The 13,450-nt window shown below is 40.8% G+C and overlaps 1 protein-coding gene across 2 annotated transcripts in view; it reads right to left on the bottom strand.

Moving 5' to 3' along the window:
- Positions 1-13,450, bottom strand: part of LOC105836804 (proteasome activator complex subunit 4B) — a 165,073-nt gene that overhangs the window by 85,010 nt on the left and 66,613 nt on the right. For both annotated transcript variants that reach the window (XM_036292035.1, XM_012681093.3), the window contains one exon: positions 8,194-8,467. In XM_036292035.1, coding sequence (XP_036147928.1) covers positions 8,194-8,467 — 274 coding nt within the window. The remainder of the gene's footprint in view (positions 1-8,193; positions 8,468-13,450) is intronic.

Below are 13,450 nucleotides of genomic sequence, written 5' to 3'. Positions count from 1 at the left end.
CAGTCCGTGTCGCTTATCTGTCAGCGTTCTGTATATCATCTGTATGGAGTGTATCAGATGTTTTGTCTTATTGTGCCCCTTGTCTAGAATTCCGTGTAGATTTTTGCATGTTTTTACGTTTGATGGTAATGATTTACACATTACATCGGTGCGTTCTATGCTTTTAGTTATATGTTTTAGCCTAAGTACTAGTGATGCGATGTCCATTCTTATCACCAGCTTCCAGTGGGCTTCGACTTGGTGTAGTCGTCCGATTTCCTCATAATAAATTCCTGGGTTGTCCGTGAACTTTTCTACGTAGTACGCTGGTTGGGCTGGTAGTCCGTCGCTGAGGTGCGTGCAGGTGATTACTCTGCAAGTTCAAGGCGCGTTATCGTCTCAGATGCTCAGGTTTCTACTTCTAGTTTTTTATATGTCAGCGTTTTTGAGTCCTCTCGTGCTGTCATTTAGTCGCTGTGAAGTTAGTCGTGGACAAATTTTCCCTCGGTGCGTATCGCGTCGCGAGAGTTAGTAAGAAAAGAAATATGCGTTTTTTAGTGCCTTCACCACCTCCGTCACCTCTCCCTGGCGTCATCGCGCTGGATGATTTCGCCACTAATGAGGGGAGGATCTTCGAAGTATTCGAAGATTTTGTAGAGAAGACGGGAGAGTTCATCATGGATGAAAAGGAGGCCGATTTGGAAAAGATTTTACCTAGTGTAGAGGAGTTTGATGGGGAAGATGAGCCCCTCGATTCTCCGGAACTGGACTTGTCTGAGCCGGAGCCGAATTTCCTTGTAAATCCTTATTTTTTCCGTCGCATATTTAACGACATGGAAGTCTCGACTTTGAGAATAAGTCCGGTGATGAGTGGGATCCCGATTTCGTATTGAACGTTAGATTGTGCGTGACGTTTCTCCCGACGGGAAGGACAAGGAGTGACTGATGTTTAATTTCCTTTTCGTTTAGTCGTAGTTCGCTTGTAGCGCTTAATAATTTTTTTTTCGTTCAGTAGTTTTTTTATGTGTAGTGCTTATATCAATATAATATAATTTAACATAATTTTTGGTTATTAGTGCTGTAGTTATTTAGTGTGTATGTTTTGTTTTTATTATTATAATTGTGCCATGGATTACCATTATAGTTTAGCTGAGGTGCGGGTTTGTTTCTGGGTAAGTCCCATTTATTCTTCAATAAATGGCTTTAACCGGTTCGTGTGTACGCGTACGGTTTTCCCTCCCATTTTTATAGTATAGTTCACGTCGCTATGTTTTTCGATAACCTTATACGATCCGAACCATTTTGCGTCCAGTTTCTTTGATCGGCCGCGTCTTACGGTCTCGTCGTAAAGTAGTACCTTTTCCCCAACCTTAAAAATTGCTGGCTTTGAATTTTTGTCGTATTGCTTCTGCGGCCTTTTGCTTTTCTTCTTGTGCCTTTTCTCTGGCGATTCTGCTTGAAGCTCGCAATTTTTCTCGTAGCTCCTGCGCGTAGTCATCGTAGTAATATGTCGTTTTGGGTGGCTGGATCAGGGCAGTAAACATGGCAGCTCGGTGTCCGTAAATTAGTTCGAACGGGGTAAGTCCGGTTACGGTATGTGGTGTAGTATTGTACGTAAACATAGCGTACGGTAGCCACTCGTCCCAATCTGTCTGATCGGTATTTATGTAGTGGCAAAGATTTTCTGCCAGAGTCCGGTGTGATCTTTCCACTGTTCCGTTGCTTTCTGGGTGATATGCGGTCGTTTGCATTTTTTCGATCCTCAGCAATTTGCACACGTTCTTAAAAATCTCACTTGTAAAATTAGTACTTTGATCTGTGAGTAGTTTCTCCGATATTCCGTGCTCAAAGATTATTTTTGTAGCAAACGCTCATGTCACTGTATTTGCGTCCTGACTTTTAATCGGGATCGCCTTGCTAAATTTGGAAGAATGTCTTAAAAGGTCAAAAGATATTTGTTGCCTGTGGTTGTTATTGTCAATGGTCCCACAATATTCATAGCGCATTTTTCAAATAGTTTCTCGGGGGTGTCTGTTATCACTATTGGCATCTTGGTTTTTGCTCTTAATTTGTTTTTCTGGCGATGTTCGCACTTTGTGATGTAGTCCTCTACATTTTTTGTAATACCTCGCCAATTATGATCTAATCGTATCCGCTTTAGTGTGCGTGCAATTCCTTGATAGCCTCCTAAGGGGGCGTCGTGATATTCATATATCTGTTCCTTTTCTTTTTCCGTATACTTCCGGTTTGCTGTTTCTTCCTCTTTCTGTCGCTTTTTATCCTCGACGGTGTTTACGTGCTCCGTGTCTTCTTTACGGGGTGACGGCTCAGTGCGTCGGCATTGGTATTGCCTTTGCCGGCCTTGTGTATTATCTCGTAATCGTATTCGGCGAGCTTTAGTCTCCATCTTATCAGACAGGATCCCGAGTCCGTGACATTGAATAGCCATACGAGTAACTTGTGATCTGTAATTATCTTAAATTTTGTACCGTACACATACGGCCAAAAATGTTTCACGGCCCATGCGATCGCTAATAACTCCTTTTCAGTAGTATTATAATTCTGTTCCGCTCGATTCATTATTCTACTTGCGTAAGTGATCGGGCGGTCTTGGTCAACGGTGCCTTGAGATAACACCGCTCCTATCACATAATCTGACGCGTCGGTAGTGATGAGAAATTCTTCGCTGAAGTTCGGGTACCTTAATACCGGGTACCGGTGCGGTAGTTAATTTTATTTTAAGGATGTCAAACGCATTTTGCTGCGTGTCGTCCAAGCAAATTTTTCCTCTTTTTTCATTAGCATTGTTAAGAGTTTCGCTATTTTCAAAAAATTTTCGATAATTTCCGGTAGTACCTCGCTAGTCCAATAAACACTTGCACGTCTTTTATTTTTGTGAGGGTGGGAAATTTCTCCACGGTGTCAAATTTTTTGGGATCAGGTAGAATACCGTCCTCAGTGATTACGTGGCCCAGATAATTGACCTCCTTGCGCATAAACTCGCACTTCTTCGGCTGGAGTTTCAAGTTGCTATCTCTTAGCTGTGTCAACGCAGCGGCCAGCCGTTTGTAATGCTCGCTCAGGCTCGGCCCGTAAATAACAATGTCTAAATATACTAAACATTTGAGATCTTGTAAACTCGTTAAAACTGAGTTCTTTAGGCGTTGGAGCGTCGCGGGGGCATTCCTTAATCCGAATGGCATTCAACTAAATTCGTAATGCCCATATGGTGTGGAAAATGCCGTCTTCCCCTTATCTTTTTCTGCTACTGATATCTGGGGATATCCTGCAGCGAGATCGAGCGTGGTGAAATACTTAGCATTTCCAAGTTGATCTAATATATCCGTTATGTTTGAGATCGGAAAAGAGTCTCCGATCATAATTTCGTTAAATTTTCGGAAATCTACCACTACTCGAAATCTCTGTTTTCCTGTAGAGTCAGGTTTTTTCGGAACGACCAGTAATGGTGCGTTCCATTAGCTTTGCTTTGGCGGATTATTCCTTGCTCTAACATCTCACGGATTTGTTTATTTACTTCCGTTTTTTGTTTTTCAGGTAGTCTGTATAGTCGTACGTTCACGCTCGCAGATTCTGCTTTTGTGTGTATCTCGTGTTCCACGAGAGTTGTGTATATGAGCTTATCTCCTTCCAGATAGAAGACGTCGCTGAACTCTTCGCATAGTGCTAGGATCGCTTTCATTTCTTTGTTGTATAAATGTTTTAATTGAAGTAGTTTAATTATGCGCTCTGCGCGAGGTAGTGGTATCTCTTGTTTCCATGCATCTCGGATTACGTTCGCCGTATGGGTATCCGGTGCGTTATTCATGTTTATTTCATCAAGTTCAACACGAAGTAATTGAAAATCGACTTTTTCGTCGTTTATATTTATAATACTTATCGGGCACGTGTGATTTTCGGGTTCTACTAGGCAGCTGCCTAAAAATACTCCCGGTGCTATCTCCTCGGAGTTGGTGACTCCTAGGGTGTTTATATTTGCTGTGACTTGCACTATCGTCTCGCTCCGTGGCTGCAGAGTAACTCGGCGGTACGGGTACAGCTTGAAGTCAGTGTCGCCTAATCGTATCGTTTTGGTCCCGTAGTCGCATGTGACATTATTTTTTCTTGTAAAATTAGCTTCTAGTATGCCCTCATATTCTATTGGACATCATCATTGTCTCGTATAACGTACATGAGATGCTTGATTTTCTTGTTGTACATTTCCACGTTCACGGACGTTCTTCCTAGTGTCGTAATAGAATGCCCGGTTATTCCGGTCAATTTGATGTGTTCGTCACGGATTTTGGTTTGTCCTTTCAGCGTTTTTAATTTTATTAATAACACGGTTGAGCCGGTGTCAAACAAAAATCCGATCTTGCCCCGCTCCGCTTCGCGTACGGGCAGTGTAATCATATCGAGACCAGTGTCGCTGCCCCGTGCATGCTTGACGTGTGTCACACAATATGCATCAGCTGTGCGCGAGGAGTTTGCGTCATCGCTCGAGCTCTCATCGCTGTTTGCTGTCTCGGTATGCTTGAGCATTTTTACTTCTTTGCTCGCTCGCTTGCCGTTTTCTATCCTTTTCAGAGTTTTAGGCTTCTTGCTCCGGTGGTTGTTGTCCTTCTTGGGGCGGCCGTGAAGGGAACAACACTCCTTCCGGGTGTGGCCTGCCTTTTTGCAATGGTCACAGTATAGTTCCACTGTGTTTACGCGAAGCCGTCCCTCCGGTCGCGATAACTCGAACCGGTTGGCGTATCGGCTGCTGCGGCATTCTCGCACGTCGTGCCCATTCTTGCCGCACTTCCCGCATCGCAGGGTATTTCGTGCGTATTTGGGGGCGGTGCGAGGATCTTCCTTCCAATTTCGGTTAGGCTCTCTTACTTTTTCCTTGGCACTTGCACCGACTATTGCATCCTGCAGCGTTCTGTATCGCTGGGCGCGTACTAGAAGTTTGATGTCTTCGTGCAAATCGATCTGGTAATTATACAGGGCCTGTTCCTTGATATTTTCCAGAATGGCTCGCTGTTGGTCGATGGTGTAGTTCTTGCCCTCCTCCATGGACTCATATAGTTCCATGGCAAGAAGGTCCACTCGCCGTCTAAATTCCTGCGCGCTTTCGGCGGGTTTCTGCTTTAGCGAGTTAAACTCTTGTTGCAGATGTGCGGTGCTTCGTTTGAAAAGGTACTCGTTTTCGAGCTCTCTTTTTAATTGTTCGAAACTATAAACGTCGCGCGTATAGAAGTCCATCATGGCCTTTCCTTTAAATTTCGTGCAAATAATGGTTTCCAGCAGGGTATGCTCGTCGGCTGAATGTATATTTTTCATCGTGTATATACCAGCTAATAAATTTGCGGACGCGGTTTTTTGCTGTGTGCCGTCGATGTCCGGTATCATATTTCGCGCTTCTTTTAAAAAAATTTACTGTCGATCCGCGCTGATTTCTGATGTCGTTATTCGATCGTCCGTACGACAAATCTAAGGCGTGATCATGAAAATTTTGGGGTCTCAGGGGTGCTTCCGTCCTTCGCTGATAATCCGGTTCTCTTCTATTTAGACCTAATTGGAATCTCAGGTCGCATAATTCGTGCATAACATCATGCAGTAACATGGTTTCTCGTGGCGGGAGGTTCGGATTTATCCTCGGTGCCGGTTGTTCTTCTGCACGGTCGTTTTCTTCGTGCAGGGAATTATGAAGTCGTAATATTTCCGCGTCGACTTCACTTCGCGGTATATTTTCAGACGCTTCGGCGAGAGTGTTCCATGGTTGTTGGACTGAATGTTAGTCGGTTATCGGTCCGATTTTGTCCGTCTAAGTCACGCGTCGTATTACGTTCAGTGCTTATCAAACTAAACTCGCGTGGTCCCTCGTTCGGTGACGACGTGTGTTCTGCGTTCGCCTATACCACATAATGCGTGTTGTGTCGCGTCTCGTATCTCGCGTAACACGGTTTCCGCTAGGCCTACTGCCTCATGTTCCGGAGAATTTATTGAATCACCCGAGGGTCGCTGGCCTTCGTTTCGCGGACTGTCGCCGTTATGGGACATTAATTATTTATTTTAATTATTCGAGACAATGTGCGGCTCGCATGCTGTATGTCTCGCTGTCGTCTCCCGAGTATTATCGGTGGAGTCGGATTACGCACGGCTAAGCGTTTACCAAAGCTCTTATCGCGGTCGCTTGACTAGGACTCCATATAGTAAACCTTGGTATTATTTATTTCTTTTCGGCGCGCAATTTGGCAGGTGGACAATTCTTTGCGGATAGACTTCGCGTTTTTAACGTTTCTAAACGTGATTTCTTTTTGCTTTTCGAAGTCACTACGTTTTCGTTTAGTGTCGTTGCCCCTCGCTTAGGACATTACAATAATCACGCAAAAAAATATTTTTTACAATCTGACTTACATTAGCAGAACGGTACGCATGACGGTTGTCGTAGGTCAGCTCGTTGGATGATCTGGCGTGTACGGCGTTGTAGTAGTGTATACGGCTTTTCCTCGTAGGTTGCAGTCGTCTAGTCGTCGCCCTTTGTTATGGTCCACCTCTCGTTAGCTGGTCGGCCGCTCCTTCCCCCGGCAGAGAAGCTCGTTCTTCAAGGGCACTTAACACAATGTAGTGCCGCGTTGGCACTCGCGCACTAATAACACAATGGTGTTGTCTCAGCTCGTCTTACAGTCGGTTGGTCTTCTTCTAGCAGGATCATGCTTCTTTCGAGTTCTTGGTTTTGCTGGTCCTTTGTTCCTTTTCAGCTTCCTCAAAAATTTTCTTCTGACCCTGGTTCCTTACGGCTTCTTCAGTCCGCTTTTTCTATCCCTTGTTCCTAACGGCTTCTTAAATCCCACCGTTGCCACCAATTTTGTTGTGAGCGTTCGCCCGGAACGAGATTTCTTCCTGGAATGATTTTAGAATTCGTCCTATCTTAGGGGTTAGGACCCGAAGGATGAAAGTTCGACTCGTTGTTGAATGAAAAACACTTCTTACTTGGTTAATTCGTAGTCTTTATTCCCTCGCTCAATGCTTACAGTCAGCTGTTGCGCGTAGCGGTGTCGAATGTCACTCGCGATAAGACTTGTAGTACACGGCGTCGGTCGGACGTTGTTAAGTTACTCTCCGCCCGGTCACTGCGCGTGCTGACTTATATAGTCGGATGATTTGCTAGCTTAGCGCGATTTTTAAAGGCCAGTGACTGGGTGCGTTGGGCAACTTCCGCGAGGCTAGGCGTTTCGACATTGGTACGCGGTAGCCTCGCGGTTTACTTGTGCCGTGTAAGATTTTTATTTAGGTCGATGCAGAACTGCATTCGGGCTGTTCCGCATCGAATTTTGCGAGATAACGGAAGTTAGCAGAAACTTCCATGAACACGGCGGATTCTAAAAACGTTGCGAACGATGACCTCTTTCGCAACATCACTGAGCTACGTTGGGCTACAACACTTTATTGGAGAAACAACGTTTCGACCCTTGATTTGGGTCCCCTTCGGATTTCAATTACAATCTTTGCGAATTGACCAACACAATCGCTTAATAAATTCGGACCAACAAAATATGAAGCAATGTTCTATAAATAAGTATACTTGATGTAACTTAAGTAATAAATAAATTTTAATAGGAAAAAAAAACAAAAATATCGCGAATATATAAATGCATCATAAACCAGATAAAAATTTACATGTCATTGTCAATCCATAAGTTATAAATTACAACGTGGTCAAGTGATACATATGTTATTTGATAAACACAATCCGTCAAATTAATTAAAATCATGTCAAGCATGTACTAAGGTAGCAAATAAATTAAAGTTTATAACAAAAATACAAAAAAATATGTATAAAAAATAATTTTAAAAAATTTCTTTAATCTCTTTTATTAAATTTATTTAGATATTTAAATATATTTAAAATTTACTTACGCATATAAGAAATTATAGAAAAAATAATTTTTTTGGTACTTCTGTGCAAAGAGTATTTTATAGTAATAGTATTATACTTTTATAATAAAAATATAACGTTATCCTATTGCAAAATTTTTCCAATTTTGTATACTTCTTTGTACATGTAAAATATAACAGTAAATAACATTGAAATGAAAATTGTTTCAAGAGAACTTAATTTTTGCCTAAAATAAATTCGTAAATTTCGTTTCTAATTTAACTATATAAATCTACTGTTGTTTTTTAATCTAAATACACTATATATTTGCACAATATTTGAAGTATACATGCCCGTATTAGTCCAAAAAAACTTTTCGTGTTGTCCTCTGCATTCTCAAGCATTATTCGTTGAACGTGCTTCATAATCCCAGTGAGATAATGTTTAACGTTACTGCCATCGGGCATCGTAACATGTCCTTTTATTCCACAAGTGGATGTTATAGATATATTCCACTTCACGGAAGACTTGACCAATTCAAGTGGCTCTTCTGTCCATACTGGTAAAACAGATTCAGAACCTCTGATAATACTGCATATAATATTTAAACTGGCCAGTAGTTCCTCCCTGTAATTATTTACCATTATGTTAATTTTTTAAATAACTTTTTAAAATTTAAAAATTTTTTTATATAAAAATATGTATTTTAAAACATATTACGCCATATTTTTATAAAATTAAAATTCTGTCTTTTGTTAAATTTTGTCTAAAAAAATTTTTCAATTTATAAAAATGGGAAGAAAATTTTTATTTAAGAGTATCTATAGAATTTTTTCAGAAAAAGGCAAGTGCTTCTTGTTTTCTCCCCTTGCGCATATGTATTTTTTTTTTTTTTTTAAGTTAGGAAGTAGTACTGTGATGTTTGTGGATCACATATGAAATAAGCGTGATATATAACGATTATGTCAACTACACGTGGAGTAAGCGTGACACATCAATGTGTAGAAGCGTCGACGTGCGAGTCAGTCGCCTACGGGGCTCCGAGACAAACGCACGTTATTAGAAATTGACTGTGTAACTATTATAATAAATTGCGATATATTACAATTGGCGACGAGGTTTTCGAACCATATGGTAGTGAGAAAAAAGTGCTAAATTATGCTAAAAGTGCTAAAAAAAAGTGGCGAATTTTGTGTCTCGACACTGCAGTCAGTCAATATACAAAATTCGAAAAAGCACCGTATTAAAAAAAACACACGGTCGTGCGAAGATACGTACGAGTATATGAAGAAACACTACGAAACAAGAACAAGAGACCGGACAATTAGAAAGGGGCGAATAGCACACCACGTCAATAGTGAGAATATATCATACGAGAACATCCTGAATCCAAGAGTTGAAGAAACCACAATTAATAGAAATTCTACGGCAGTTAAAAGTAAAGTTTGATGATAAATCAAACATCATTAAGTTGCGGAAAACAATTAAAAAACACATTGGTAAAGTAAACAGGCAAAGAACAAGAGACAGTGATGCTGACAAGCAATCGACGGTGGAAGATAAGCCAACAATTAGCGATAAAATGGCGGAAAGTATAAATATGTCAAGATTGGAGTTTCACCTCGGCAAGGATGATTAGGAAACATATGTAGAAAGACTCAATTACTCGAATTATATTTCATGGTCAACAACATTAAAGTCGAGAAGCAAGCCGCAGTATTGTTAACGAGGATTAGCTCCAATACTTATAAAGTGCGCAATTTGTGCGCGCCGGACAAGTCGAGACCAAAACGTTCAAAGAACTAGTAAAATTACTGAACGATCATTTGAATCCGAAACCATCGGAAACCATGGAGAGATTTAAATTCCATCAGGCAGTACAAGTACAAATGAAATCAATAGCAGAATTTGCAGCAATATTGAAAAATTTATCAATTACATGCAATTTTGGCGACGTGGCGATAGTTCTGAAAAATCAACTGATGTGTGAAATAGGAGACCATACGACGAATCCCTACTATTTAGACAATTTAACGTACGATACGGCATTTAAGTTAGCGATGAGCTTAGAAGCAGCAGAGAGGCACGCTTCTTCGACAGAGGTGCAAAGAAACATCGAAAGGAACGGTAAACAAGATACAAGTAGCCGAAAACGGAGAGCAAGCAACAGCAACCTCAACCTAGAGAAAGAGATTCGTATCGCGGGAAGAAAATAAGTTAGCGATCCAACAACAAAACGGCAATCAACAAGGAAAGGGCTTCAAGCAACAACGGAAATGCGAAGCATTCAACATGCTTTTGCTATAATAAAAGTAATCACTGGGCATGTGATTGTTACCATCGGTACAGCACGTGTAACATTTGCAAGAAGAGGGGACACCTAACAGCTGTCTGCAGCACGCATAGCACAGTGTAGCACCTTCAACAAGAAAACGAGATTCAGCAGCAGGAGGAACACGATTTCTTCATGACAAAGGACAGCGAGAAGGTCACAGAAGATAATCGGTAATATAAACTGTGGTAGCAATAATGCAAAAGTGGAACCAATGTATTTAAACGTTGTTGTTAACGGTAAAAAAATTAGAAATGGAAATCGACACAGGCTCGTACGCAGCGATAATTTCTAAGAAAAATAAAGATAAATATTTTCTAGAAAGTAAAATAAAGATAAATAACAGTCCGTTAAAAATATATGGTAAGGTTCCATTAGAACACAAAGATATTATTAACGATTTAAAACAATAGGTAACAAAAAGTTAAACTTATAAGGAGATGCTAACATTTGCTACGCCTACTTTTAAACGAGCCATAGTGCATTCGAAAGGAGAGGTAAAAAAACAAAAGCCGTGTTTTGGCTTTTGGGTGAATGGGCCCTAGTTTCTGAGAAAATTACTTTTAAATGTGTGCATTTTTGACCGATAAGATAAGTACAATGGAAAGCCACTTTTCAACATGAAGCGCGGTGGCCGTGGTTGCTAAGTGCGCGCCTACTGTTTTGCTATCCATGTGAGCTGGGTTCAAGACCAGTTCTAATAATTTTTTTTTTTTAGTCTATATGCTAATTTTATTTTTTTATTATTTACAATAAAATTTTGCGGTTTTAATAAATATAAATTTCTACAGTTCAAATTTAACTGCGATAGTGTACAGACATATCATAATACTCGTTGTAACTCACAAATTGACGAAATGTATAGCGTTAAAAAATCGCTTAGTTATAATAAGTGTCTAGAACAAAAGAAACAACAAAGGAGTGAATTTACTGGTACAAACTCACAAGCTTACGACGTTTCCTGAAAATTTGAATCTTTCGGATTTCGCACTTGATGAGAACCTGAACTAAGGTCGAAACGTTGTGCTATTTGAATAATAATAAATTGGCCAGTTCGTTGACTACTAAAGAAATTTTAATTATTTTTAACCTTGACTGGTGACTATAAGGACTACATTATTATAAATTTCTATAATTTTATTATAATAAAAAATAATACATTTTTATTTATTATAAAATTCTCATATTCTTGTACAATGTTGTGGGTAAAAATTTACATAAAAACATTGGAAACAAATGTTTTCTCGCACCATAAATATATTATAAAAACTCACGTGTTGCAAATACATTTTTTGTTATGTACGTTGGGTGGAAAACACAACTGATTAACATTAAAATAAAATATGTCACGTTCATTTGCTAACTTTGAGGCGTACCAAATAAATTTAATCATGTTAAAAAAATGAATGCGACATTGTACAAAAATGTCAAAACTTTATAATAAATAAAAATGTATTATTTTTTATTCTAATAAAATTATAGAAATGTATATTTATTAAAACCGCAAAATTTTATTGTAAATAAAAAAAAATTAGCATATAAACTAAAAAAAAATTATTAGAACTGATCTTGGACCCAGCTCACGAATAGCAAAACAGTAGGCGCGCACTTAGCACCCACGGCCATCGCGCTTCATGTCAAAAAATGGCTTTCCATTGTACTTACTTTACCGGTCGAAAATGCACATATTTAAAAGCGATTTTCTCAGAAACAAGGGCCCATTCACCCAAAAGTCAAAACACGGTTTTTGTTTTTTCACCTCCTCTTTCAAATGCACTATCGCTCGTTTGAAAGTAGCAAATGTTAGCATCTCCTTGTAAGTAAATATTGTCATCAAGTGACAACTCTACATACCAAATATAAATTTTTTTTGTTTTTTATATAAACCCAACCTTTTTTTTTTAGATTTTGATGCGTACTTTAATTCTGTAAAAATTTTGCAATTTTATAAAGTCAATTAAAAGATTAGTTTTAAAAATATCGATAAAACAGATGGCTTTAGAATCCCCTTAAAAATGCTCTATTATATAACAAGACATTATATAAAGTCGGCCTTTTGTGTACCAGTATCGTTATGTCCGTGTTGCGTACAGTATTTTTCGTTACCCGTGCGTGATCTTCTAAGTTTCGTGGATTCTCGCAAATTGATAGATTAGCCAAAATTAAATTAGGTTAGGTTAGGTTAGGTTGTGTCTCGGACCTGCGGCGGACGGCCGGGGGTAAGCGGGGACGCCCCCCGGATAGGGGGGGAAGAGGAATGGGCGCGCCGATGGCGCGTCCTAGCCGCTCAAGCGAGTGAGCGGCGAAGAGATTGGCCCGGAGGGACGCCAGTGTGGCGCGACCCTCCCTCCGGGCACTTACAACATCCGCCCGCTGGGCGCCCGCCCGTGAGACTTAGGCATGGAGCCCCTTCCCCCGAATGGCTGTTAGCCGCGCGGACCGTCGGGGAAACGGGGGCTGCTTGGGGCGCCGTTCGTTCCTGCCTCTCGCCCCCTCGACGAGTGTAATATTTTGGGGGACCGCTCTAACATCTGCACGTCGCGGAAAGAGGGAGACAGAGTGGTTGTGGCCGGAGAGGAGACAAACAACTGGTCTCTATCCCCTGCCCCGAATCGGGGGCTACTGCGGTCCGGACCAGACGGACCGACCGGGAGGGCGGAGCTCTCCTATTTGGGTTCGTCCCGCTCCCCCGGAGCGACGCGCGCGTCGTCTGGTGGCGCGCCAGCGTGAAGGAGTCCTCCGGCAGTTATGCTGGATAGCGATTCCTGGGGAGGCCCCTCAATACACGCAGTCCTGGCCACCCGAGATGGGTTTAGTGAGTAGCACGTGAGTGCAATGCCCGTACGTGAAGGGCTTAGCCTCCCCGCTCACAAACCCGTATCCCATATAACACTCGCCCGAGAATCATCGGCGGCGAGGGTATGCGTAAATGCATTCCCTCCTCGTAAAACAAAAAAAAAAGGTTAGGTTGTGTCAATTCTATGAAAGTTACCATATGAGCGAGATGCGTGCGAGTGTTGAAATGATCAAACGTGCTAAAAAAATCGTGCTGGAATATTTTTCGTCACAATTCACGCCAATTATTAAAGGACAAAAATAATGCAATAATGTTGAAAATAATAAAATCGGCAAATTTACCCACAAAAAAGTGACAAAAAGGACCACATTCAACGCATAACTAAAATGTTTTTTTCTAACTTCATTGGCCTTAGACATTGTCCTCAGAATTGTACATTTTCACACAAAATGTAAAAGCAATCGTTAAAAATTTTGATTTT

Source organism: Monomorium pharaonis, chromosome 1 (assembly GCF_013373865.1).
Source record: "Monomorium pharaonis isolate MP-MQ-018 chromosome 1, ASM1337386v2, whole genome shotgun sequence".
In the NCBI taxonomy this organism is placed as follows: Eukaryota; Metazoa; Arthropoda; class Insecta; order Hymenoptera; family Formicidae; genus Monomorium; species Monomorium pharaonis.
The sequence above is the reverse complement of the archived record's forward strand: the minus strand, read 5'-3'. Positions and strand labels throughout refer to the sequence as shown.